Source organism: Aspergillus homomorphus, assembly GCF_003184865.1.
Source record: "Aspergillus homomorphus CBS 101889 unplaced genomic scaffold BO97scaffold_40, whole genome shotgun sequence".
NCBI lineage: Eukaryota > Fungi > Ascomycota > Eurotiomycetes > Eurotiales > Aspergillaceae > Aspergillus > Aspergillus homomorphus.
Window position 1 is genome coordinate 1 of NW_020291926.1, and position 24,947 is coordinate 24,947.

At 54.1% G+C, this 24,947-nt stretch overlaps 13 protein-coding genes across 13 annotated transcripts; 7 read left to right on the forward strand and 6 right to left on the reverse strand.

The window, feature by feature from the left end:
- Positions 1-72: 72 nt before the first annotated feature.
- On the forward strand, positions 73-1,081 carry BO97DRAFT_445619 (transcription initiation factor TFIID subunit 11 family protein; the record flags this gene model as incomplete). Its single annotated transcript, XM_025698568.1, has 2 exons — positions 73-86; positions 157-1,081. The coding sequence occupies 2 exons, from the start codon at positions 73-75 to the stop codon at positions 716-718; spliced, it is 576 nt and encodes a 191-aa protein (XP_025548280.1). The 3' UTR covers positions 719-1,081.
- Positions 1,082-1,687: 606 nt separating this feature from the next.
- BO97DRAFT_407857 (acyltransferase family protein) lies at positions 1,688-3,744 on the forward strand. Its single transcript, XM_025695721.1, has 3 exons — positions 1,688-1,955; positions 2,070-2,697; positions 2,765-3,744. The coding sequence occupies exons 1-3, from the start codon at positions 1,851-1,853 to the stop codon at positions 3,439-3,441; spliced, it is 1,410 nt and encodes a 469-aa protein (XP_025548281.1). The 5' UTR covers positions 1,688-1,850; the 3' UTR covers positions 3,442-3,744.
- Positions 3,745-5,685: 1,941 nt separating this feature from the next.
- On the forward strand, positions 5,686-6,783 carry BO97DRAFT_417032 (adenylate kinase family protein; the record flags this gene model as incomplete). Its single annotated transcript, XM_025696453.1, has 5 exons — positions 5,686-5,965; positions 6,023-6,306; positions 6,376-6,420; positions 6,669-6,706; positions 6,759-6,783. 5 exons carry the CDS (start codon positions 5,686-5,688, stop codon positions 6,781-6,783), a joined length of 672 nt encoding a protein of 223 aa, XP_025548282.1.
- Positions 6,784-7,213: 430 nt separating this feature from the next.
- BO97DRAFT_472564 (membrane insertase OXA1) lies at positions 7,214-8,991 on the reverse strand (the record flags this gene model as incomplete). Its single annotated transcript, XM_025700147.1, has 3 exons — positions 7,214-8,022; positions 8,099-8,839; positions 8,902-8,991. The coding sequence occupies 3 exons, from the start codon at positions 8,989-8,991 to the stop codon at positions 7,360-7,362; spliced, it is 1,494 nt and encodes a 497-aa protein (XP_025548283.1). The 3' UTR covers positions 7,214-7,359.
- A 479-nt stretch (positions 8,992-9,470) lies between these two features.
- Positions 9,471-9,948, reverse strand: BO97DRAFT_305042 (TOM13-domain-containing protein; the record flags this gene model as incomplete). Its single annotated transcript, XM_025691154.1, has 2 exons — positions 9,471-9,587; positions 9,700-9,948. Coding segments are annotated over 2 exons (366 nt in total), but the record flags the coding sequence as incomplete, so codon positions are not given.
- A 25-nt stretch (positions 9,949-9,973) lies between these two features.
- Positions 9,974-13,555, forward strand: BO97DRAFT_472566 (P-loop containing nucleoside triphosphate hydrolase protein; the record flags this gene model as incomplete). The annotated part of the gene is made up of 5 exons (XM_025700148.1): positions 9,974-9,986; positions 10,724-10,779; positions 10,842-11,218; positions 11,270-11,975; positions 12,566-13,555. 5 exons carry the CDS (start codon positions 9,974-9,976, stop codon positions 13,553-13,555), a joined length of 2,142 nt encoding a protein of 713 aa, XP_025548285.1.
- Positions 13,556-13,689: 134 nt separating this feature from the next.
- On the reverse strand, positions 13,690-15,486 carry BO97DRAFT_407862 (uncharacterized protein). The gene has a single exon (XM_025695722.1). It carries the CDS (start codon positions 15,092-15,094, stop codon positions 13,814-13,816), a length of 1,281 nt encoding a protein of 426 aa, XP_025548286.1. The 5' UTR covers positions 15,095-15,486; the 3' UTR covers positions 13,690-13,813.
- Positions 15,487-15,698: 212 nt separating this feature from the next.
- On the forward strand, positions 15,699-16,931 carry BO97DRAFT_407863 (COG2 family protein). The gene is made up of 2 exons (XM_025695723.1): positions 15,699-15,856; positions 15,936-16,931. Exons 1-2 carry the CDS (start codon positions 15,842-15,844, stop codon positions 16,815-16,817), a joined length of 897 nt encoding a protein of 298 aa, XP_025548287.1. The 5' UTR covers positions 15,699-15,841; the 3' UTR covers positions 16,818-16,931.
- BO97DRAFT_375170 (mitochondrial 54S ribosomal protein uL1m) lies at positions 16,874-18,073 on the reverse strand. The gene is made up of 3 exons (XM_025692975.1): positions 17,772-18,073; positions 17,135-17,699; positions 16,874-17,064 (listed from the first exon to the last, which is right to left on the reverse strand). Exons 1-3 carry the CDS (start codon positions 18,020-18,022, stop codon positions 16,972-16,974), a joined length of 909 nt encoding a protein of 302 aa, XP_025548288.1. The 5' UTR covers positions 18,023-18,073; the 3' UTR covers positions 16,874-16,971.
- A 149-nt stretch (positions 18,074-18,222) lies between these two features.
- Positions 18,223-20,596, forward strand: BO97DRAFT_396755 (glutamate--tRNA ligase GUS1). The gene is made up of 2 exons (XM_025694099.1): positions 18,223-18,551; positions 18,619-20,596. Exons 1-2 carry the CDS (start codon positions 18,294-18,296, stop codon positions 20,500-20,502), a joined length of 2,142 nt encoding a protein of 713 aa, XP_025548289.1. The 5' UTR covers positions 18,223-18,293; the 3' UTR covers positions 20,503-20,596.
- A 224-nt stretch (positions 20,597-20,820) lies between these two features.
- On the reverse strand, positions 20,821-23,377 carry BO97DRAFT_396758 (methylenetetrahydrofolate reductase (NAD(P)H) MET12). The gene is made up of 2 exons (XM_025694100.1): positions 23,202-23,377; positions 20,821-23,119 (listed from the first exon to the last, which is right to left on the reverse strand). The coding sequence occupies exons 1-2, from the start codon at positions 23,286-23,288 to the stop codon at positions 21,137-21,139; spliced, it is 2,070 nt and encodes a 689-aa protein (XP_025548290.1). The 5' UTR covers positions 23,289-23,377; the 3' UTR covers positions 20,821-21,136.
- A 194-nt stretch (positions 23,378-23,571) lies between these two features.
- On the reverse strand, positions 23,572-24,016 carry BO97DRAFT_185196 (uncharacterized protein). Its single transcript, XM_025690417.1, has one exon. The coding sequence runs from the start codon at positions 23,869-23,871 to the stop codon at positions 23,632-23,634; it is 240 nt and encodes a 79-aa protein (XP_025548291.1). The 5' UTR covers positions 23,872-24,016; the 3' UTR covers positions 23,572-23,631.
- BO97DRAFT_407867 (uncharacterized protein) lies at positions 23,961-24,850 on the forward strand. The gene has a single exon (XM_025695724.1). It carries the CDS (start codon positions 24,162-24,164, stop codon positions 24,789-24,791), a length of 630 nt encoding a protein of 209 aa, XP_025548292.1. The 5' UTR covers positions 23,961-24,161; the 3' UTR covers positions 24,792-24,850.
- The last annotated feature ends 97 nt before the right edge of the window (positions 24,851-24,947 follow it).

Consider the following 24,947-nt stretch of genomic DNA (forward strand, 5'->3'; position numbering starts at 1 on the left):
GGGGGGGTGGGTTGACTTTGTTCCCCTGGGGTGGGGTGTTTGTGTTTGGTGGTTGTGGTGAGGTTTGTTGTGATGGTGGAGGGTGGGTGGGAGAAAGAGAAAGAGAGGATGAGAAAAAACTACTGACCAGGATGGGTGGGCGGTTGCACCGAACAGATTACTCGTGGATGCGTTTAATCCGTTACAGTCGGAGCGATACGATCTCTTCAAACGAGCCAAACTACGAAAGGAGACGCTGCGGAGAATCGTCAACCATGCTCTGTCACAATCGGTGCCAGCTAGCGTGGTGACAACGATTAACGGCTTCACCAAGGTCTTTGCGGGCGAGATTATCGAAAAGGCTCGAACGGTGCAGGCGGAATGGGCCGAAGCTCATGACCAGGCGGCCCTCGCAGCAGCCGCCGCCGCCGCCGCCGCCGCAACACCAGCCCCTACGAGTACGACCCATCATCCTGGAGTGGTCAAGCCACAAGGAATGATAGACAGAGGCGGATCACTGCTGACGACGACTGCTGCCAAAAGTGAAATGAAGTTACCCCCCAATCCGCATCGGGGGCAACTGCTTCCGGCCCATTTGAGGGAAGCGCTTCGGCGGTATAAGCGAGATGGGGAAGGAGGGGGCGTTGGATTCTCCGGATTGAGTATGGGCAATCTGGGGGTTCGGGGGTCGGTGACTTGGGCTGCAGGTAGTGTCGGAGGACGGCGCATCTTTCGCTAAAAGGTCCAAAGTTCATGAATCATGATGGGGAATTAGTGGCATTGGGAAATGATGAAGGGCTTGTGAGGGAAAAGGACTGCCAAGAAAGACCCAGTATTATTTCCTACTGCGGGTAACCAAACCCTGGCTGGGCGGCGGCTGTCATTTGAGAGCGAGTCTGTCGGTGGTCTCTTTTCTCCATTTTACTTTTTTTACATTTTTTTTTACATTTTGCCGATTGCCGAAGCAGCAGCAACATAACACTATGGTGACAGGTCAAAGATGGCGAGGTTTGGGACTAATAAACCGTCTGTCTCCAGTATAGTATTAGTGGAAGACTGACTCTTATTGATCAACGACATTCACGCAAGAAAGAAGGGAGGGAGGGCAGAGGAGAGAAGAGAGGAGAGGGGGATACGCAGACTTATCTATTTATAATTTCATAGTTGCTTTTTTCTTTTTCATTTTTTCCTTTTGCATTATTTTCCTTTGGATTCTGCATTGTGCATGCAAAGCGATGAATACCTCCCTCCCTCTGGGCCTCTAATCGCATCATAGGGCTCGGCATGGCGCAATTGGAGCAGCCAAGAATGGGCAAATCCACCCCCTGGAGTCCCTGAGAGCCTTACGGGTTTCGGATGGATTCTTGGCGAGTCTCCCTTTAGTGTCTGGGCAAAGCGTACGGAGTAGGGACGGAGTAGTGCAGTGACTGATAAATCGGGCAAGCATTGATTGATACTAACTACTGTAAGTATTGTTACTGCTGGCTGTTTAGGTACTAGGTACTGTTGCCTTCCTTCCTTCCCTTCCTTCCTCTTTCTTCGACTGTTGCTGATCCTCGCTCGCTCCTTCTGCTTCTGCTCTTCCCTTCCTATTCCCCTTCCCCTCCATCTCTTCCTTCCTTCCTTCCTTCCTTCCTTCCTTCCTCTCTCTCTCTCTCTCTCTCTTTTCCTCTTCTTCCTCTTCCTCTTCTTCTTCTCTTCTCTTCTTGGTCACTCCTTTTACTGTCTCCCTCCATCCCTCTCTCTCTCTCTCTCTCTCTCTCTCTCTCTCGGCTTACCTCGGGCTGCTGTTACATATCTATGTATGGCTCGCTTGCGCGCCTATCTCATCTTGTCTTTCCTTGCTCTGTGAAACAGCCTTCCATCCCAGTATGCAGTCTTTACAGAAGTCCCCTCTCTATACTCGTCTAAGGGATACCTTGTGGAATCCTAATGCTCCCCCCGGAGATCCTCGCAAAAGCGTCAAGTGGATCGATGTAGGTGCTTTCTCTGCCTCATCCTCATCCTCATCTCCATCCTTATCCTCGTCCTCGTGCTCGTGCTCGTGCTCGCCTGCTGGGTCCTCGGCGATATACTGACCGACTGACCAGGGTCTGCGTGGGATTGCCTCTTTCCTCGTCGTCCTCACCCATCTGGCCCGCGCCTGGGATTATGATCTCTTCGCGCCAAGAGACAAGGAGGGCGTGCCGCCCCGGGTCCTTCAGTGGCCCATCCTCCGCATTCCCTGGCAGGGACGACTTGGAGTCACCATCTTCGCTTTCCTCACCGGCTATGTCTGTGCCCTCAAGCCCCTCAAGTTGTCGCGTGCAGGGAATCACCTCAGTGCTTTTTCGACGGTTGCCAAGAGCGCCTTCCGCCGCCCTCCGCGCTTAATCCTCCCAGCCACCATCGCCCTGTTCATCTCGTGGGTGATGGCCCAGTTTGGTGCCTTCGTCGTGGCCAACCGCTCCGACTGCTGGTGGTGTCGCTACGCTGCTCCCGATCTCGAAGACTCGTTTTTCAAGGAGGTGATCCGGCTGGGGGCAAACTTCCTCAGCACCTGGACGACCGGATACATGGCCTATGATGATCATCAGTGGGCGTTGCTGCCCTTGCTGAAGGCGTCGATGCTCGTCTATATTCTGCTCTGCGCCACCATGTACGTCCAGTTCCGCTATCGGCTTGTCATCTACCTCGGCATGATGCTGTACTTCCATCAGGACGCCGCCAAGGATACGGGTAAGCTTATGCCCCACGGGTCTCCGAGCGTCTGACCTTGCCTACTAACCCGCCACCCTCCGTGTAGAAACCTTCCAACTCCAGGCCGTCTACGGGATGATGCTCAGCGATATCTCCTACGATACCACTTTTCGCTCTCTCATCGAAGCCCACCGCTGGCCGCGCCGTATCATCGCCATCGTGGTCACCATCGCCGGCCTCCTCATTTGCTCCTATCCCGGTGAACACCCCGAATGGGCCCCCTGGTCGAACTACATGTTCAAGGCGGCCACCTACGTCTTCCCTCCCGAGGTCAACATTGGCAAACGGTACAGTGCCATCGGTGTTGACATGATTATCTTCGCCATCTTTATCTCCCCCGGCACGCAATCCTTCCTGGCGAACCGTCTCCTTCTCTGGTTTGGCAAGCAGAGTTTCGCCGTCTACCTCGTGCACGGTACACTCCTCCGCACCGTGCTCTGCTGGATGCTGTACGGCATCACCGGCCAACCATGGGAGGAGACTGTCGACGAGAACGGTCAGACCGTTCTTCCGCCATGGTTGCCCCTTCGTCCGCCGTGGGTTGTCGCCCTCTGCATTCCACTCTGGATTGGACTGGTGTATATCGTCGCCTCCCTGTGGACCGCATACGTTGACCCTCTCTGTGCCCGGTTGACGGCGTGGTTGGAGAAGAAAGTTTTCGATGAACAAGAAGAGAAGGCTTCCGAGTTGCCCATGCAACTCCGACCGATGCCTACGACCTAAAATTTAGAGACCGGTAAGGTCATGCGTGGTTTTCGGGATTTTCCTTGAGTCGTGGGGAGAGTAGACAGTCAAGGCAGGACTTTATTTCTGGCTGGTCCAGGTCCTGAGGGTGTTTTGTCCATAGCCATCTTTTTCATATACATACATATATATTTCTTTTATTTCTGTCTCTTTCTTTTGGGTATAGTTGGTCAAAGTGGGATGGGATGGATGGATAGGACATTGGGCATGAGCGGAGTACTCGACATATATTTCGCATCCTCAGACTCACATGTACTCATACCGTTGTGTAGTCACATATACACTTCTACTTATTGTTTACTGTGCTTGTCTTACAGTGTAGTACGTCGTCATCCGCACCTCTGGAACATCGAATAGTTAGTGTATATGGGTATAAAATATGCTATATACAATGCAGACCGCGATGGAGTCGATATTGGAGCACCAATACAGAACTTAAAGTTCATTGGTGGCACTTCGCATTAGTCCCCCTGCTTGATCCCCGTTCTTGGTGTTTCCACTGTCAACTTCCGAACCTCATCGCGGCAGTCTGCAAAGCTCTATTGATACATATATGATTTATTTATATACCGGTGAGAATATATCATGATATATCCCTACCAATATATAGGTAAAGATAGTTCACTCCCGACCGAAAGTTCAGTGGTATCAGTGCCACACACACATGGTGACGGCTATAGCCATAGTAGCCCCGGTTGCCGTGAGCAAGAACCGGTGTGGTGCCCATCTGGCCCAGTCTACTTTTTTTCCTTTTTTTTTTTTTTTTTTTAAACACGGACGTAGAAAAATGGAAAAAAAATTTGTAATGGGCCCAATGGCCGTCGAGGCGCCATCGGTCCAGCTAAGGTCAATGAGCTGATTACTGACTCGGTCTGTTTTGTTGATTGCTGCTGTTCTTGAAGGGTATATTATCCTCTTTGTATAATTTGTTAGTAATGCTCGGTGGGGGGGGGGGGGGAGTGTAGAGGGAGAGAGAGGAAGAGAGAGGATTACCGTGATTAGGCCGAGGGCAGGCACAACCCACTGGCACGTTGATGTCAATTTGTTGGTTGAGGGACTTGTTTGGGTGTTAGTGACGGCGTATTTTGTGGGGGGGCGGGGGCCGGGGGGATGCGAACCTTTCTATATATAGTACGTGTATATATTTATATATTTATATGTTTTAAAGGTATATAAACATGATACATATACAGACACACAATGCGCAGTCTCGAGCCACCGCTTCTTCCGCGGGATTTCTAGCTTGCAGACCATGCGGGTCTGCGGAATGCTGTGGAATTTGGACCGTGTCTTCGAGGCGAAGTGTCAATCTGCTGATTCTGACGGCCGGCCGTTCCATCTTGTTGCTGGATCAAGGCTGGAAGTTGAGCCAACTTTCTAAGTCGAGGTTGCTGTTACCATCGTTAGGTACATGTTTGAGAGTGGGAGTTGCGAGCAGGTTGGCAGAATATGGAGCTAGAATAAAATGACAGGGTTGACGGACCTGAGGGTGCTGGGCTCTTGCCGCCTCCTCGTTGGGAGGATTCCGTGAAAGGACGTGATACTGCTGGGATTGCCGTCACCGTCTCTGTCACGGGACGGAGAAAACCCTATCTAGGTAGGACTGTCTCATGGTTGTAGCTGTTTGTCGGGTTCAATAAGTTAGCTTTCCGGTTAGAGCTGTTGTAAGCAGAAGGAAGAGAAGAGTTAACCTGGATGATCGTTGTGCAGGAAGGCTTTGTTTATTATTTCACAAATCACTTCCCAGCACAGACTACCACCAGAGACTTGGGCTACTTACCTCTGGAGATCTCATTGCACAAATCCAGAGAAGATGGTACAGAGAGTATCATACTTTGTGTACACCACCAAAAGAACAAGAGTGAGAAAAACAAGTAAGAGAGCGAGGAGGGCAGTAGGAACAGCATGTTAACAGAGGAAGAAACACAAACAGCCACAAAGGACGACATCATAGGATCCGCTTTGTAGGCAACGGTCGTTCTGCAGCAGCTCATGGTGACGAGTAAGCGACACTGGCACCAATCTGCACCACAGGTTCACAAGTACGCATTGAATGAGAGAAGACAGGAAAGAGAGCGTGTTTCTTCTCACCCCCCAGTCTACAACTCCAGACTTGTTCTCAGATCCCAGATTAGACACCAAAGATACTTCCCCTAATTCCCAACCAAGAACCAGTTCAAGAGTATACAGACACCACACATTCGACCACGAGAGCCTCCCACAATGAGTGAGCAGCACGACGAGGTGGTAGAGCTCTTGAAGCAGGTGCTCAACCAGAGCCTTGTTTGGGCGTGCTATGAACACATAGACATCACGAGTGCAGGAACATTGTTCCAGCCCTCAGGACCCGATGAGATGGTCCTCAAGTCTCTTGCCCGCGAGCCCTTTTGGCCAGATGAGATCAGCCCCAGCGCCGGTATTTTGGCCGTAGCGCCGTACCGGAATCCTTGCCCTGAAGAGGCCAAGATCGACCTCTCCAAGGCCGTTGTGTTCGTTGCGACGGGTAAGTGTGTCCAACAACTGAAATCTGAACGTCAAATCTGACATGGTGTATGCGTAGGAGCTCCCGGTGTTGGCAAGACCCGAATGGCAACAATGCTGGTAGAGCAAACAGGGTTAACCTGCATCGAACCAGACTCCATCATTGAGAAAGAGGAGCGCAGATTGGGGTTCTGTATTTCCAGACATGTCCCCGACTCAGTCGGTGAACACAAAATCGTCCCCAATTCTATCCTGTTCCTCCTCATCAAGCAGGAAATAAAGGAGCAGTTGGCCGCGGGCAAGGACGAGTTTATCATCGACGGCCTGGCTATGTCGCCTGTCGTGTATAATTTCTTGACCCAGGTATGTGGGCAAGTGCGCTAACTTGAGTCAAAACTGGGCTGACTGACTGACTAAATCGACATATGAAAGCACTTCAACTATCAGTACACCATTTGTCTGTATGCCGACGAGGAGGTCAGGTTCTCACGCTGGGCTTGTAGTCGCTGTATTTTGAACGGATCTGTTGTCTCAGAGGCGCAATATAATCGTGCCCTCTACAAATACAGGCGGAATGCGCAGCCATATCTGGACGCCGAGAGAGCTTGCTTAGCGGAGCGCAATCATGGGGTAGCCTCATCAACACGTTATGTAGGTGGCCCCGACTACCGAATCATGGGGAATAAACGGCTGATAATTCTAGGTTGACACTGGAATGGCTCCAGAAATCTTCTGGCATGGCCCTCTTGTTCGTTTTGTTATGGTGAGCTTCTCGTCCCTTCATGTCGGAGGCATTGTACTAACCCTATGAGTAGGAAACCCTTCTTCTGGAACTCTTGAAAGACCTCGAAATGAGGATGCAGGAGTCCTCATGGTAGGAGGAAACTCGAGGCCAGTGTACCTGAGAAACAAAGCATGATACGTTGATCACAGCTTCGCTGTCTGTCTCTGAATCATTGCTCGGTGGAACGGTTGGTTATCCGTTAAGATGGCTCATGTTCTTGAGGTATTTGTGTCTGCTCTTTTCCCCAGCGACGTGTCAGGGGCTCTCTTTCGGAGCAATTCCTGGTTGTATTGAATTGGAGAAAAGTTGTATCTGCAATCATGGTAATTTAGTGACAGCTGGAAGGAGTTGGAAGGGGGTCAGAATGCAAGTATGGAAGGCACATGAGGAAAGGAAGCCGTTTGTATGTGCTGACAAAGCCCATCATCTCTCAAACCAACTAGCAACACCGAGTAATAGTAAAACCAATTGACAATAAGCAAGAAACTCCAATGCATTCTTTATAAGGGGTGGAAGCACATATGCCTAGAACACACAAAGATGTAGAGGGTAAAAAAAAGAAGAGGAAACGGCACCCATAATGTACAGATAAATACAACTCCCAACCCACTCCAGCTAATCATGTCCAGTCATCACTTCTGGCGGAGCTTGCCCTGGCTCGAAGTCACAGTCGAACGAGCCTTCTCGCGCTGTTGCTCCAGGAACTTCATGTGAGCCTGCCGACGGGCGTGATTGCGTTCCTCGCGCTTCCACTCCTCCTCTTCCCTCCTCCGCTTCTCGTAGTCCTCTGCCGTCTTGCGGTCCTTCTCGCTCAGTCTAGGGGGATCCGCCAATGTCCCATCTTCGTTCTTCTTGGGCACATTGCCGCGGAACTCGTCGATCTTGTTGGTTGTCTCCGCTGCGAGTTTCTGCTTAGACTCCTTAAAGTTTTCGATCGCGCGATCAATGAAGCTGATCTTCTGTACAGGAGCAGGAGGAGCAGGAGGAGCAGCTGCCAGTCTGGTGGCCCTCTCCGCCTCGATAGCCTCAGTGAGCAAGCGAATGGGGTTCTTGGCCACCTCACCAGGAGCGAGTTGGGGGGTTTCGGAAACCGCGACATTAGCCCATCTGCGGAAACCGGGTTTGGAGAGCAGCCAAGCCTGGCCCGCGCCAAAGACACCGGTACTGACGAAGTACAACTGCAATGCCGCCGGGAAAAAGGACATGACCACGAAAGAGATGCTAGGCAGACCGATGCGCACCATCTTTCCAAACTCGCTGTTCATCATTTCGTTGGCTCCAGACTCTCCTCCTTTCTGATGTGAGAGGGCGCGGTTAGCAATCATACCTCACACTAGGAGTAGAACACAGGTAAAAGCGGTGCACTCATACCTTGAAGGACCAGTACATGCACAATGAGCTGATGGCGGGCAAAATGAAGTAGGGGTCGGCAACCGTGATATCCTGAAGCCAGCCAGCAGTCTCGACGCTCAGAGCTGGTACCGGCAAAGAGGTCATACCCTTGATGACACGATAGCATCCGAAACCGAATGGAATCTGGAGCATGGGAATCATTGCCTTCCAAGCGACGATGCCGTGTTTCTTGTGCAGATCCTCCAACTCAGCCCGAGCCTTTTGCATCGCGAGTGAGTCTGATGCCGCCTGGGCGGCCATCATCTTCGCCCGGAGAGGGGTGGTGATGTGCTTGACATTGTTGAGCTTTGTCCCGGTATTGGCAGCAGCCAGTGTGGGCTTCAGCATGGCCAGCCGGACCAACAATCCGGTGCAGACGATACTCGCCCACCAAGGAACTCCACCCCAGATGTGAATATGCTCGATGAACCATTCGATCGTCGCGCTGAATCCCCAGCCATAATCCAGCCCCAGCTCTTTCAGGTAGCCAATCTTTTCCGGAATCGAAGCAATTTCCAGTGCTTCGACGCCGGGTAAAGTGGCAGTTTCTGCTGCGGTGGCAGCGTCTGCTACTGGAGTGGCCGCGGTCGAGTTGAATCGAGCAGTGGAGATGGCAGGGATGGCAGATGCAGACCGCAGCGAAGGAGTGCCCGCCATAGGTCGGCTGGTTTGCGCATAGCGAAGAGCGTTTCTGGAGGCTTGCGGACGGAACGAGGACATCTGTCGGACACAAGTCAGATGGGGGTTCGAGTTCGGAATCACAAACGCGTGAAGATACCTACCGATCGACTGGAGCGCGAAGAAGCAATCAACCGCTGGCGGGCGAGGGCGGGCATAGCGCCGCGCCCACTGAGACCGGTCCCTCCCAACATGGTTGTTTGGCACGAGTTCGTGGAGGAAACGGCTGGGGATTTGGTGGACCTGAAGGGAAAATCGGGGCTCCGGCGACGGAGTGCTTTTTCGCTGCCAAGCCTGGCTTTTCTGCCGGGCGGCCGGAGGAGAACATCCTTGGAGTAGTTCCTTGTATGTACGGGGCTGCATCGGATTGATGATAATTCATGGATAGTTCACGAGTACCCTATTATTTCCAGAGTGGTCTTCCTTGTTTGCTTTAAATATTGTCGCATTTGTCACTACAAATTTGTCGAATTCAAGATGCTTCGCCAGACGCCGTCAGGTCAGACTGATCAACTGATGCTTAGATCTATGTACACTAGGAACTTCTCAACATATGCGCATCCCTCGCTAGCTATTTTTCAAAGATGAATTGTTCTCGGGAGTTATCGCCTTGATCATCCCGACGATCACTTCACCGGTTTAAGAATCTATAATGCTGCGCACCCATCGTTGTCTACTCCAAGGACGTGGTGTCCTGCAAACCAGCAGCTCTAGTGACCCGTCGCTGTGGAACCTCGCGCACCTCAATGCCAGGTCCAGCTGGCCTAGATCGTCGATGCAGAGGGAATATCTAGAGCAGACGATTGTGTTAGTACGGCTTCAATAGACCTTGTGGAAGGGGGAGACCTAGACACCCCTTCCTTCCCTTGATGGGTGGGAGGAGTTGGTTCCATCATTCCTACCTTCGTGCCAGACCAGCCTAGCCTGTAGGCAGCCTCATGTGCAAACAGTTCGCCAAATCCCAACATCAAGCCGTTCACAAAGGGCAGAATCAGGTTGATAGCGGCCCCTCGCAGAATGCTCCAGAGCGTCGGGGGCTTGTAGAGGATCAGAGGGGAGCTCGAGGTGGAGGACGAATGAGAGGAAACATCGTGGTTGGCGGAATAAACCTCGGAGTCCGAGTGGACAGTCAGTCCAGATTCATATAGCTCCCCCGAGTTGGAGAGGTCGGCGGCCATGGTGCGGGGAGGTCGGAAGGTATCCAGAAGGTGTAGCTGCGGACAAGGGGGTCTGGGGCAAAGCTGCCGATCGACTATGGGTGGCAGGCACAGTTTCAGTAGTTCCGGTGAGAAGAAAGACCGACAGATTCACGGCTGAGTGGATGGAAAGAAGTGTATCTCAGCTGTTGAGGGTTCAAGGCTCAGCTGTTTCTCCAGGGTCACGGAATGGAATGGTTCTACACCTGACCTGCGCTCCCGTTATGTAAGCAGCCTGCTTGCTTGTTACGCAATCTTCAGCACCAGCGCGTACGAAAGTGCAACTTTAGGCGGATATGGAGTGCGTATACTGCTTAGAAATATCAGTAGGAGTCTGACTGCACGTCATGTTAGTCGTACAATATGAGTGCATTTGTCGAAAATACATGGACTGCAAGAGGACATATCAGTACATACTGACGATAGAGGGTGAATACCTGAGGCATCAATGGAAGATCCCCTCTTCCGAATGACCAATCAGGCAACAGTGACGTACGGGCATTGGCGTGCCTGTCACTGCGTGCCGTTCCATCATGTGGCTTCCAGCTCTTCCAGCTTCATAGCAAAGCTAGTCTAATCAACCGATTCTCATACCCCTACTGTCTCTTTTCCTGGGAAATACTCTGCTTTGAGTGATCAAGTGATAATCTCTGTGACTTAATTTTCTCGGCGTGTCAGATCGTTCCGCAGCCACCCAGTGATATCACCAATATGGAACACGGCCAAGCAGCTCACGATGAGTTGGTATCCCAATTCTGTGCTATGTCTGGCACAGATCCCTCAACAGTATGCTTAAGATTCATCAGTGAATAATCTATACTTTATACACTAACCACAACTACGTTCAGGCACAAGAATACCTATCAGCCAACGAATGGGACCTCGAAGCCGCAGTGACCGAATTCTTTGCCGAGCAAGACGAAGCTATGCAAGGCGCAAACACAGGCGCAGGCCAGCGTTTGGGAGCCGAGACAGGCCCATCCGTCGGCCATTCGCTCGGCGGCAGTTCTTCTCAGTCGCCATCCACTACCCCGCAACCGTCCTCCCGGAAAACCGGACCGAAAAAGAGATTCGCAACACTGGGGGATTTTGCTTCGGGGGCTGGTGAATCTTCGGAAGAGGAGGACTCGGTGAATCAGGATTTCTTTGCCGGTGGGGAGAAGTCTGGACTGGCTGTGCAGAACCCCGACGACATCAAGAAGAAGATCATCGAGAAAGCCAGGAGGTCAGATTCAAGAGCCGTCTCAAGCTAGACAGGAGGCTAACAACATAGCAGAACGCAACTGCCCCCCTCGGAAGAGCCCAGCAGACAGTCCCACTTCACCGGCACAGCTCGTACCCTTGGCGGGGATGATGCTCCCAGCAGGGTCATCGATGCTCCAAGCGCGCCGGTTGCTCAAGTGCCACAGCGAGTACAGAGGACTCTTCACTTCTGGGCCGACGGATTTTCGGTTGACGACGGCGAGCTTTATCGCTCTGATGATCCTCGAAACGCGGAGATCTTGGAGGGCATTCGACAAGGTCGTGCTCCGCTCTCGATCATGAACGTACAGCCTGGGCAGGAGGTGGACGTCGAGATCAACCAGCACGAGGAGAAGTACGTCAAGCCTAAGCCTAAGTATAAGCCCTTTTCCGGACAAGGACAACGACTGGGAAGCCCTACGCCCGGTGTGCCGGCCTCCGACTCGGCTACAACCCAAGCTCCGGCCGCTGCACCCCAGGCCTCCGAGCCACCTAAGCCCGATGTTGATGAATCTCAACCCACCATTACCCTGCAAGTTCGTCTTGGTGATGGCTCCCGGCTCACGTCTCGCTTCAACACCACCCACACGATCGGGGATGTCTACGAGTTTGTGGCGGCCTCCACCTCCGATACCCAGTCCCGTTCTTGGGTTCTGATGACTACATTCCCTAGCAAGGATCTTACGGACAAGAGTGCTGTGTTGGGAGATATGGCAGACTTCAAGCGGGGTGGGGTTGTGGTGCAGAAGTGGCAATAAATTGGACGTGCTCACGGCTGATGACTAGAACTATGTATAAACCGGGTGCTATCGAAGAGCCCGGGCGAGTAGATAGTTTTGAGGGATATATCATGGAATGAAATGATTCATGAACAAAGGGAATGTGCCAGGTAGTGTCATAGCATCGGATAAGACACTTGAAAGCGAGCGGAGCGTAGACGCAGACCAGCGCTATCAAAAGAATCCGTCCTCCCACCAAGGCCGATTGATAAGCAACCTCCGCGGAATGACGCAGAAAAAAAAAACGCGCCCGAGATCGGCCATTGCCATCGATGCCATCCCACTCCCAACAACCGATCGACAGCTTTACTCCCATTGTCTCTCTGTCAAATCACCAGAGAAGCCAACATTCCACAAGATGCCTCTAGACGGAGTCAAGAACGTCGTACTGGTAAGAGAATCCCCCCGGTCGACTCCCAGAACGTGCGCCTCCCACCCTCGCCTTATCGATAACGCCCCCAGCGATGCACATCGATCCTCACGCAGCAGCCAACGCACGCATACACCTCCTTCTCCCACCATGCGCTAACATAGTTGTGTTTCTCCATCAGGTCCTCTCCGGCAAAGGCGGCGTCGGCAAGTCCTCGGTAACCCTCCAACTCGCCCTCGCGCTCTCGCTGCAAGGCAAATCCGTCGGGATTCTCGACATCGACCTGACGGGGCCGTCGATCCCTCGCCTGGTCGGCCTCGAAGATGCAAAGATCACTCAAGCCCCCGGCGGCTGGCTACCTGTGCCGGTGCATACCGGCATAGATGATCCCTCGTCCTCCTCCTCGTCAATCACCACCACCACCACCACCACCGAAACCACAACCAGAACCACAACCCCCCGCGGCCCCCTAAACTGCATGTCCCTAGGCTTCCTCCTCCGCTCCCGCTCCGACGCCGTAATCTGGCGCGGCCCCAAAAAGACCGCGATGATCCGACAATTCCTGTCCGACGTCCTCTGGGGTCCCACAGACTACCTCTTGATCGACACGCCGCCCGGCACAAGCGACGAGCACATCGCGCTAGCCGAGCAGCTTCTCACGCTCTGCAGCACCACACCGCAGCAGCAGCAGCAGCAGCAGCAGCAACAGCAACAGCCACGTCTCGCGGGCGCCGTGCTGGTGACGACGCCGCAAGCGATCGCGACCTCGGACGTGCGCAAGGAAGTCAACTTCTGCGTGAAAACCAACATCCCCACGCTGGGCGTCATCGAGAATATGTCCGGGTATACGTGTCCGTGCTGCGGGGAGGTGACGAATCTGTTCTCCAGTGGGGGTGGGGAGGTCATGGCGCGGGAGATGGGCGTGCGGTTTTTGGGCAGCGTGCCCGTTGATGTTGGGTTTGGGGCTTTGGTTGAGGGGAAGGGGATCGGGGAGGAGGGAGATGATTCTGATGTTGAGGAGGAAGATAGCGGCAAAGAAATTGAGGGCGGGAAGGAGGGGGAGACGCCTGTTGAGGATACGAGGCCGCTGGTCGAGAGGTATCGGGAGGGTTGGTCTTATGGGCGGTTTGAGGCGTTTGCGAAGACGTTGATCTCTGAGATCGAGGGGTAGATGATCCCTGAATATTGTTCTGCGTTGTTAGTACATCGAGGATCATGTGTGGCGTCTTTTTGCAGGTAGGTGATTCATGAGACCATGATTTTTTATTTAGGCAGCTTGTTCTGCGGAAGAGAAAAAGGATACAGTGTTCATTTGTGCCTTTGTCATAGTCATATTTGGACAGGCAGGCAGCATCGGAGACATAAAACAGCGTTACAATCATATAGTTAAGTAGATCATCAATCATGAATATGCATATAAACAAGCAGGTCATTCGTCGTGACCATTACTCTGTCGCTCCAGCATCGCCCGCAGTCTCATTTCTGCGGTCGCCGGACTACGGTTAAGCTCATCATCACTCATTATATACCTGAGCCAGCCGAAGAGACTCCGCACATCGAACAATGAGGTCGGTCTGGATGTCCCCGAGGGGTGATCTCCACCAGCATGCGCTAGACGGCTATCCAGGTTGCCTGTACTGAGCGGCCGACGATGACGAAATGCCTGTGGAGGAGACATGCTTGGGTGTAGATGACGGTTCTCAGCCTGAGCTTCCAGTAACGTCTCGCTCACGAGGGCCGGCGTAATCATGTCGTGAGCCCGGCTACGGGACTCGTTCTCCACATTGGTTCCTAATAGAGCTCGGCCACCAGCGCCCGACTTGGACGTAATTTCCCTGCTGGTTGACAGCGAACCAGTACAAGTTTCGTCATGAGCGGGCTGTAAGGCTGCCGACGAGCGGCGCGTCGCAGGCTGCGCCTGTACCGATGAGCTGTACCCAGGTAAAGATATCATTCGTGAATGTTCACCCGTCGCCGTCTGCCGGACATGGTCCCAGTAGCGAAGGGGTGGACCGGAGTGGGCATCACGTCCGTCGGCGACGCTATTCTCGTCATCGTATATGACCACGTTATCGGCCTGTCGCTCATGGTCAGAGCTGGCTTCCTCGACGGTCAATAGACCACCGGGTGGAGCACGAATCTCGCCTAAGGGAGCTATATGGCTCCCATACTCGTTGGCTAAGCTCAATTTGCTTCGTCCGCAGATTTCACCGATGGCGTCGAGGGTGTGGCGGATGTCGGGCTCAATGGCGCGTAATATGCCATCGATACTAAAGTCACCCTCGGAGGGGAGCGCAGGCCCCCGGGTGCGGCTACTTGAGCTCGGAGAAAAAAGAAATGAACGCCGCGAAGGCATCGTGGCTCGAGTAGAAGTCTCATTAGGGCCTCCGGAATATGTTCTCACTAGCACGGGTTGAGACCCCAAGGTGGAAGGCCGAGAGGTTGCGGGCCGGCTTTTCCCTGATAACGGCCTCGCATAACCATTTAACTGACGAAGAGCAGTGGCACGATGTGCTCGAGAAGACTCAGTCAGAGATAGTTCACCGTTGCGATAGGGATGCGTGGACTGCGAGGGTCTCACAGTCTCGACCACAGGCGAGGTATGCAGAGGGCTGAGCTGCGACCATCGGCGACGCGGGAAGGAAGCAGACGGGGATGACGGGGCAAAAGCATCCGTGTGGGTGAACAACCTGTCTGAGTGAAGATCCATTGTTCCGGAGAGCCGATGACAAACAAGATCCCAGCCAGTGTCAATGCAAGCCGGGGGAGGGGGGAAGGAGGGGGTGGTGGTTGGAGGTCTGTCTAGAACATAGACGGGAATACGGACAACAGCGACGACGACGACGACGACAACGACAACAACAACACCATCCTCCCCGAGATGATCAACCCCACCTTACAGACAGTTCGCAGCTGAGACGGTGGCAGCAGTAGCGGGGAGGACAAGGCCAGCGGCACGAGACACGTAAGACGCTCCAGCGCATCAGTCAATGGGAACACAAGACCGTAGACTATGAGCTCGGCGCAACCGGTTGAAGGGTTTTGGTGGCATGCGTGTCTGAGACCATGATCGCCTTTTCGTCTCGGGAGTGAGAGGGTCGGATGACACGCTGATCAATGCGACTCGGATAGTTGCAAGCTGCAGGTATGAAGAGCAAAGAATGAGAGAAGGGAGTAGTTAGTGGTGGTGGTTGTAGTGGTGGTTGTAGTGGTAATTGAGTCCCGTCCCTAGTCCCTAATCCTTCCTATACTTGGGTTACTCGCGGGCGGCGGGATTTCCGCCTGGGGCCTTCCACCAACACCAACTGGAACCGTTCCGTTCCTGCCACCTCCACTTCCTCCCCTCTCTTTCTTCCCCCGGGTATTATTGACGTCTGTCTGTCTGTCTGTCTGTCTGTCTGTCTCCCCATTGTCCTCCTCTCGGCCTGCTGCCTGGTGCCTGCAACTTCCCTTCAAAATGAACAAGTTTCGTGTACGGTCATAATTTATTCCTCACTCCATATCTAATTTCCTACCTCCTCTCTCGGCTGACAATCATTTCTCCGCGGTAGTTTGGCGACTCCGACGAGTCGGCGTCCGATCTCGATGACGATACTTCCGGCCTGCCATTTCCACAGCCTCTGTCTCGGGCTTCTTTTCTTGCACCTGATTTCGACCCCGCCGTATACCTCTCCTCCTTGACCAACCGACACCAGAGTCTGGAAGACTTGCGACAAGAGTTGCGGGATCTAGACCAGTTGCTCAGTCGGGAACTGCTCGACCTGGTCAACGAGAACTATCAGGATTTCCTGTCCTTGGGCATTGCACTGCAAGGAGGGGAGGAGAAGGTCGAACAGGTCCGCGTCGGACTCCTGGCCTTCCAGCGGGATGTGCGGGCCATTCGCGACAAGGTGGAGGCCCGGCAGCAGGACGTGGAAGGACTACTGAAAGAGAAAAAGCGATTGAAGAGCGAAGTCAATGTCGGGCGCGCGCTACTGGACTATGCTGATCGCATTGAGGAGCTAGAAAGAAAGCTGATGATTGGTGACACCGCTCGTCAACCGCGCAACAAACCCTCCGCCACCACCGAGCCCGAGTCGGATTCCGATCTGCTGGACAGTGCCAGCGATGACAGTGAGGAAGAGGAACTTGCTAACGGACCGCCAGCAACACCGCTCGTATCGCTGAAGACTCTCGAGCATCATATCCAGAAGTATTTGTACTTGACGAGGCTGTCGGCCCGTATTAGCGACCAACATCCCTTCATCCTAGGTCAACAATCGCGCGTCGCGAAGATCCGATCAGCTGTGCTCCTGGACCTGAAGACGGCCTTGGACCAAGCTAGCCATGCGGGAGATAAGCGGGACAAGAGAACGATGGCTATCTTACGTCTCTACAAGATCATGGGTGAGGACGCCACGGCAGTGTCCACACTCAAGAACCTGAAATCTTAAACATCTTGATGAGACAGCGAAAGCCACTTTTGCATAGCGTCGGCGTTGGGAAACTTCTTATGCTTTGAGGATATATGTCAAACAATACCATTATACACCGTGTCCTGCCTAATGAAACATATTCTGTACACCTTGAATAATTCAAGAAGCTATTTTAATTGCCCTGCAAAGCGGCAGGGTCCACGGACAGCTCGGTTTTAAAGTCGCCGTTCAAGCTGAAGCCCGGGCCATTGGTGGAGCTCAAGACCTGAATGGAAGTATGTTAGCGACAACTCCCGAGCTAGCGAAAAATATTGAGGACATGGCTGCCAACTTACCACCTCGTAGATATCCTTGTATATGCGATCGTTCAAGTTGGCACAATCCTTCTTGATCTGTTCCAGGGTATGGCGCAGATTGTCGCGCAGTTGCTCGGGGGAGAAACCCAGCTGGCCGATGGGAAGCCGGATGACGGCATCACGCTCCCTGTAAGTTGTACCACCGCGCAACATGTCGACGCGGCCGGCCACATCTTCAACCACGGTACCCATCTTTGCGCTGGGCATCAAACCGCGAGGACCAAGGATCCTGCCCAGTCCAGCTTTGTTGAAGGCCTCCATACTGTCCGGGTGGGCAATGCAGCGGTCGAACTCAATCTTGCCCGCCTTCACAGCATCAAAAACCACCTGTTCTCCAACCAGGACGGCACCCGCAGCGATAGCGTCCTGCTCGGCTTTCGAACCGGGGGGACAAATGACGCAGATCCGGGACTCGGTCGAGACGGGATTGGGGAATCGAAGCATGTTGCGGATAACGGGGCCGTCTCGCTTGGTTCTTAAGCGAACGTGGATCTCATATTTCACATTCGTGGGCTCGCGGCCAACTTCGATGGCGCGGATATATCTGCGGTAGCAAGAGTCGATCAATCAGCTGTGTCGCCCAAGCTGATTTTCTCGAACAGATTAGGACACATACCTCATCGCATCGCACAGCGCCCACCGATCGATGTTCTTGAGATCTCTTTGAATGAATTCTTTGGGACCCTTCTTGGCGGGTTTGGAGCCCTTGCTCTTGTCCATCATTTTCTTGCGGCCACCCTTGGAAGCTGCTCGGGCTTGCTGAAAGCTGGAGACAATGGGGGCCATGGAGGCCGGTCGCAGGGGAGACCGACATGAAGAGATCAAACCCCGTGCCGCAGTGGGCAGAAGTGAACTGAAGGAAGACATGGCGCACGGCGTGCTGGAGTACCCCGGACTGAATGTGAGCGCGAAGGGGAGTCCGACCGAATGTTTTCTGGGCCGAAATCGAGTAAGTTCTCCGGCGTGACTCCGGGCGGCCTGGAAGGCGGAGAAACATACCGCCGGCGGAATCTCCGATTGAGTCAAAAAATGCCCCTCCACTCCGTTATCTGTTTCCCCGCCCGCATTTCCCTTTTCCTTTGCCTTCCATCTCACGAGGAGTTAACAATCCCTATCGAGAGACAGAGAGAGAAAAGAGATGTCGCAATTCCAGCTGACTCTGGCCACCCGGGCCAACCAGGCTGCTCTGCTGCCTGTTCTTTTGGTCGCCACTTCTCTCAACCAGGAGCAGGAGCTGATCGCGATCAACTACGAGGAAACTGCTCTTCTGAGCCGTGGGGACCAGGCAATTGTCGAACTCACCGGTGCCAACGGTTCGCCCGTCTATGGCTCGGAGAATGCAATCAAGGAGCTGCGTGCTGCTTTCCCGTTCCTGAACGCCAAGGATGAGAAGCTGGTAAGTGCCCGTGGGCAGGAGGTGCTTCCCCTCGCATTTTGTTCTTTGACTCACCATTGCCCCATAGGAGGTCGAATGGCTCTCTCAGCTCGAATCGTTCACCGCTCTCGACTTCAAGACCATCGAGCCCCAGCTTCAGCGCCTGAACAACCACCTTCTCCTCCGGTCTTTCATCGCTGGCTACTCCCTCTCGACTCCCGACCTTGCCATCTGGGGTGCTCTTCGGGGAAATAGGGTTGCCATCCCCGCGGTGCGCAAGGGTGCTCTGATCAGCTTGACCCGTTGGTTCAACTTCATCAATGAGCTCTGCCCCTGGGCCGCCACTGCTCTTGAGACCCTCAACGCCGTCGCCAAGGAGAAGAAGACCGCGAAGGCTAAGGAGGGCGCCAGCTACGACATCAACCTTCTCAACACCGACAAGGGGGTGGTGACTCGTTTCCCCCCTGAGCCTTCTGGCTACCTTCACATCGGACACGCCAAGGCTGCCCTTTTGAACGACTACTTCGCCCACGAGAAGTATAACGGAACTTTACTGGTTCGTTTCGATGACACCAACCCCTCGAACGAGAAGCAGGAATTCCAGGATGCTATCATCGAGGATCTTGCCCTCATGGGAATCAAGCCGGATCGAATGAGCTACACCAGTGATTACTTTGACCAGCTCTATGACTACGCTATTCGCATCATCAAGGAGGGAAACGCATACGCCGACGATACAGACAAGGAGACCATGGCCGAACAGAGAATGGTCGGCGAGCCAAGCAAGCGCCGCGATGCCTCTGTCGAGGAGAGTCTTGCTCGCTTCGAGGAGATGAAACAGGGAACTCCGGAGGGACTGCGGTGGTGCATTCGTGCAAAGATCTCTTATGACGCTCCCAACAAGACACTTCGCGACCCCGTTATCTACAGATGCAACGTTGCGGAGCACCACCGTACTGGTGCCAAGTGGAAGATTTACCCAACCTACGATTTCGCTTGTCCACTCGTGGATAGTTGGGAGGGAGTCACTCACGCCCTGAGAACCATTGAATACCGTGACCGGAACGCTCAGTACCAGTGGTTCTTGGACACTCTCAAGCTCCGCGATGTCCAAGTCTGGGACTTTGCCCGCATGAACTTCGTGCGGACTCTCCTGTCCAAGAGAAAGCTCACCAAGCTGGTCGACTCTGGAGTTGTCTGGGGCTGGGACGACCCCAGATTCCCTACTATCCGGGGTATCCGACGCCGTGGTATGACGATTCCGGCCTTGAGAGAGTTCATCTTGAAGCAGGGCCCCAGCAAGAACATCGTCAACCTCGACTGGACCCTCTTCTGGGCCACCAACAAGAAGTACATCGACCCTGTTGCCCCCCGCCACACCGCTCTCCTCAAGAACCAGCTGGTCAAGGCCGTGCTGAAGGGCGCCCCGGCCGCCTACACCGAGGAGAAGCCCAAGCACGCCAAGAACCCGGCCGTCGGCACGAAGAAGGTGACTTTCAGCGGCTCCATCCTGTTCGACCAGGAGGATGCCAAGACCTTCAAGCAGGACGAGGAGATCACCCTGATGGCGTGGGGTAACGCCATCGTCCGCAAGATCGAGACCGACGCCGCCACCGGCGCCGTCACGGCCCTCGAGCTCGACCTCCACCTCGAGGGCGACTTCAAGAAGACCGAGAAGAAGGTGACCTGGCTCTCGGCCGACCAGGACCTCGTCCCCGTCGAGCTGGTCGACTTCGACTTCCTGCTCAACAAGGACTCCATGACCGAGGAGGACACCCTCGAGGCCGTCCTGAACCCCAAGACCGAGTTCCGCGACGAGGCCGTCGCCGACGCCAACGTCGCCGACCTCAAGGAGGGCGACATCATCCAGTTCGAGCGCAAGGGCTACTACCGTCTCGACCGCCCCTACGCCCCCGGTCAGCCCGCCGTCCTGTTCAACATCCCCACCGGTAAGGCCGAGAGAAAGGCCTAGATCCGGCATTTTCTGCTCGTAGATCATGAAGATACGAAAGAGTTGATTCGTTTCGCATATATTATGCCTATATGAAAAGCAAGGGACTGTCTCGATATAACTAAGTTATAGAATCAGACGTCGGTTTTCGCTCTGTTTATTTTGAATCCACTTTTGTAAAGCATGTAGTCATGTGTAAGTTTGGGTGCCCGTGGTAACCCTTGAGGTACCCGCCACATTTAACCTAATCGGAAGGGGATCTGGGATATTCAAGGACTGGCCAATCGAGTGGAGGAATGAAAGCCGCCGAGCGGTACAGTGGCAGCTCGTTCTCGTCCTGGACATTCTATTAAGATAACAAGCTATGCTCGTTATAAAGGAGAGAGAATGATAAATGGGGTGAAAGCCTAGTAGTAGCATTAAGCCGCAAGGGCAATCGTTGAATGCTGTGAAGTGAAGGAGTTGTACAAACGTCCAAGAGAAGTGAAACAGTGAATGAACACGACGGCTAATATGAACGATGATATCTCTTCGATTCTAGCTGGGAGGTATGATGTTCCCGTTCTCGATATAGAGCCCGAGAAGCAAAAGAAAATAAATTATTCAGAAAGTCGGGGCGGGGCATATATGCAGCAGAAATTGGGAATTGAATTCATCAGCAACCGGCCAGCTCCCTCCACATCCACTTCGTCTCGTCCTCTTCCTCCTTGGAGCCGACCTCGGTGCCGGCGCCGAACTCCTGGCCGACAACGCAGACGAGCCAGACGTCGTTCTTGGTGGCGTCGAGGAAGCGCTCGGTGGCGGAGTTCTTGGGGTAGATGCGGCGCCATTCGTCCCAGATGCGGTAGGCCTCGTCGCCCCAGGCGCGGAAGCTGACCTCCTCGATGATGGTCGGGGTGACGATCTCCTTGCCGCGGAAGACGCCCCAGGTGACGGCGTTGACGTTGGCGGGGTTGATGTCGAGCGGGTCGGAGTCCTCGGCGTTGGCGCCCGGCAGCGAGGTCTCGAAGTCGCCCTTGACGTTGGTCGCGAACCAGGCCAGCTTATCGTGGCCGTGACGCTCGAGCAGCGGCTTCAGGATCGTGTGGTAGTCCTTGCTGGGGCTGAAGAACTCCACGAACGGCTTCTGGAAGACGAAGCCCTCGCCTGGCGGTCCCCACCCGAAGATCGAGTCGTCGCTGCGCACCCCGTTGATGGCCGGTTGCGAGGCTAACGTCCACCAGCCGCGCTTGTCGATCAGTTGCAGCAGTTCGGGGCGGATAATCTCCGTTTCGGCGTTGAGACCGCCCGTGCCCTCTTCGGCACCACCTTCGCTCCACGGTACGATGTACAGGTCGCCGGAGACGTGCCGGCGGAAGAGCGCGCTGATGTCGTCGCGGGTGACGGGATAGCCCCAGACTTTGTGGGCCACGGACGGGGGGATGTGGAGGGATGGGCCGTAGCCGTCGATTTCTCCGAAGGCGGGGGAGCGCGCATCACCCCATCGTCCGTTGGGGAAGTCGTCCCAAGTCGCTTCGCGCCCGAGCGCGCCGAGACCCTCTGAGATTTGCAATGTCGTGCTGCGGTCGGGGGGCATGGCAGGCAGCCCCGCGCTCAGCGCCGAGGCTTCGTGGCTAACGGATTCGCGGGAAGATACATCGGATGGTTGAATTTTATCGACAATGACACGGTTGTGCGGTATCGAGCTGATGGATGAGCGACGGCTGGCGAGTGCGCGCGCCGGGGTGTCGAGCGGAGCGGCTAGGTATGCTGCTGAGTCTTCGATGGGCTCGTCATATTCCGTGTAGGGACCGATGAGATCGCAGCGCTCGAGGAGGAAAGACACGGTCTTCTCCAGGTTCAGTGTGTAGAAGTGGAACCCGCGCAGCCCTGGGGTGGGAATGTTGCGCATCCCGTCTACCAGGTCACAGAGAATGTCCACGCCAGCGCGCTTGACTGCATCGTCGTCGTGCTTGATCTCTTCCAGCCTGGACAGGATGTGTGGGGGGACTTTGACATGGCTCAGCTTCGTCACGCGCGTAAGGATCTTGTAGCTGTGGAGTGGCATCAAGCCGGGAATGATAGGGATGGTCTTGAAGGCTCCGGATTCGTGGTTTCGTAGCATGTTCTCGAACTTGGTGTAGGCATCGATGTCGTAGGTCAACTGAGTCATGATGAAGTCTGCGCCCGCCTGAGTCTTCTCAACTAGGTACGGCACGTCCCTAACGGGGTCTTGACCGTCCTGGAAGTTATCGGCTGGGTGACCCTCGGGGTAAGCGGCCACACCGATACAGAAGTAGTCACCGTGCTGCTGTCGGATGTAGCGCACCAAGTCCACCGCAAAGGTGAAGTCCTTGTTGCTGTCGTCCTCGCCATGCATGTTGTATTCTTCACTGCGGGGTGGGTCGCCACGGAGGGCGAGGATGTTCCTGATGCCCAGCACCTTGGCTTCCTCAAGCGCCTCGTCGACCAAGGCCCGGCTCATGTTCGTGCAAGTCAAGTGTAAACATGTGGTCAACTGCAGTTGGCGCTGGCAGATCTCCGCCAGCTCCAGGGATCTCTGCGCGGTACTGCCTCCAGCACCCCAGGTGACGGTCACGAACAAGGGACGAAGAGCCTGTGCCATGCGCTCCAAACGCGCTTGAAGGTTGGCGAAACCCTAGAGAGCGAAACCATCATCGATCAGTATGCTGGGGTTTGGAGTCATTTGTGGTGCGGGGGGGAAGAGAGAAATGCCCCACCATCTTGGTCTTGGGAGGGAAGAACTCCAGTGAGAAGTAATTCGCATCAGGCGGCAAAGCCGCGATCTTGTCGGTGATTTTCTCCATGGTGTAGCCAGGCTCTTCTGCAACAGCGAAACGATGGAGAGCAAAGGAGTGGAAAGGGACAGAGAAGAGGGAAGAGAGGCAGAAGAAGAAGAAGGGCGGCGGCGACGGTGGGGAAGAAGATCTGCTTCTGGCGCGGACTCTGATCGGCGGCCCTCCGGAAGAGGCAAAATGACGAACTGCCGACCCCGTCTGGCGACACCAACCTATCTTTATTTGCATTGACTCATGAGTACCCTTATGGGTGACTTATATCCTGGCTTCATGGTGTCACACAGTAGTGGTCAATACTTGTTTCGTCGTCTGGTGTGAATGTCTGTGTCATGCTCAATCAATTGTGTCTTGTCTATCTGTCTGTCTGTCTGTCTGTCTGGGCTTGGCTGTTCGGCTTCCCGACAAGGCAATCGGGCGTGTGAGAGAGTTTCGATTGATAGATTGTTTTTCTCTCAAGCATGGGTGGAAACAGCAAAGGACAGAAGACTGGATTCATGGAGACAGATAGAAGATAATGAATGACTGAGTGCAGCAGTTGCATCAAACAATTTCCTTGAAGAATTGAGATTAAATCAACATTATCATTATCCATGCAAACAGGACAAACATCACTAATCACAACGCATCAATGCAACAATGCAACAATTATCACCAATACTAAACACCAGGACTACGTCTGCACTCCAACTCAGACTTACATCCATCCATCCATACATACCTCCGTCCTGCAGCCTGCAGCCTGTCAATCTGTCAACCTGTTAACCTGCCACCCAAATACCCCACACTTTCAACACTAAACCAATTGATCGAAACCACAACCGGAGCTCATGATTATTCAACCCCAATTCCCCGCCCCCTCGACCGATAATCAAACAAAAGAAAATGTCAACACAGCGCCCAATTCTTCGTCTTACCAACATCTTCTCACACCTCAAACCATTTTCCCGGCGCTACACCTCGACATCCCCTCCTCCGCCTCCTCCTCCAGCACCGAAAAATCTCCGCGCTCGTCTCCAGAAATTCAACGACCGACTGCCGCCGTTCATGCGCGCCTACACCACCCCGCTCCTCGGAGCCCCCGCGACGCACGTCACCTCGTTCCTGATCCTCCACGAGTTCACCGCCATCGTGCCTATTGTCGGCCTAATGGCGGCCTTCCACTACGGGAACTGGTTGCCGGATCTGACGGCGAGTGAGTCCTTTCAGATGGCTACGCAGCGGTTTCAGCGGTGGTTACGGAAGAAAGGTTGGGCGGATGCGGATACGGAGGTGGATTTCGCCTCCCTACAGGAAGGAGAGGAGGAAGGGCCCTTGACGGAACGGGCGGTCGCAGGGAGCGATACCCAGATGGCAGGAGTGCGCTTGGTGCTAGAGTATGCGACGGCTTATACCGTGGTCAAGTTCCTCCTGCCCCTCCGGATTGCGGCGAGCGTTTGGGCCACGCCGTGGTTTGCCAGAGTGGTTTTCGGCCCCCTGAGGAACAGGGCTAGGGCCATTTTTGGGAAGAAGTAGAGGCCGTGACCTGGTATTGCTGGCACTACTGGGCGGGAAATTGTACAGAGTATGTAAGTTGAGTGGAGTTAGATCTGAAAATGACTTGTATTTCTCATATAGCTTTTTCTAAATGTGATCATCTAAGTAGCGCTGCATTTCCCCTGCGGAGGGTCT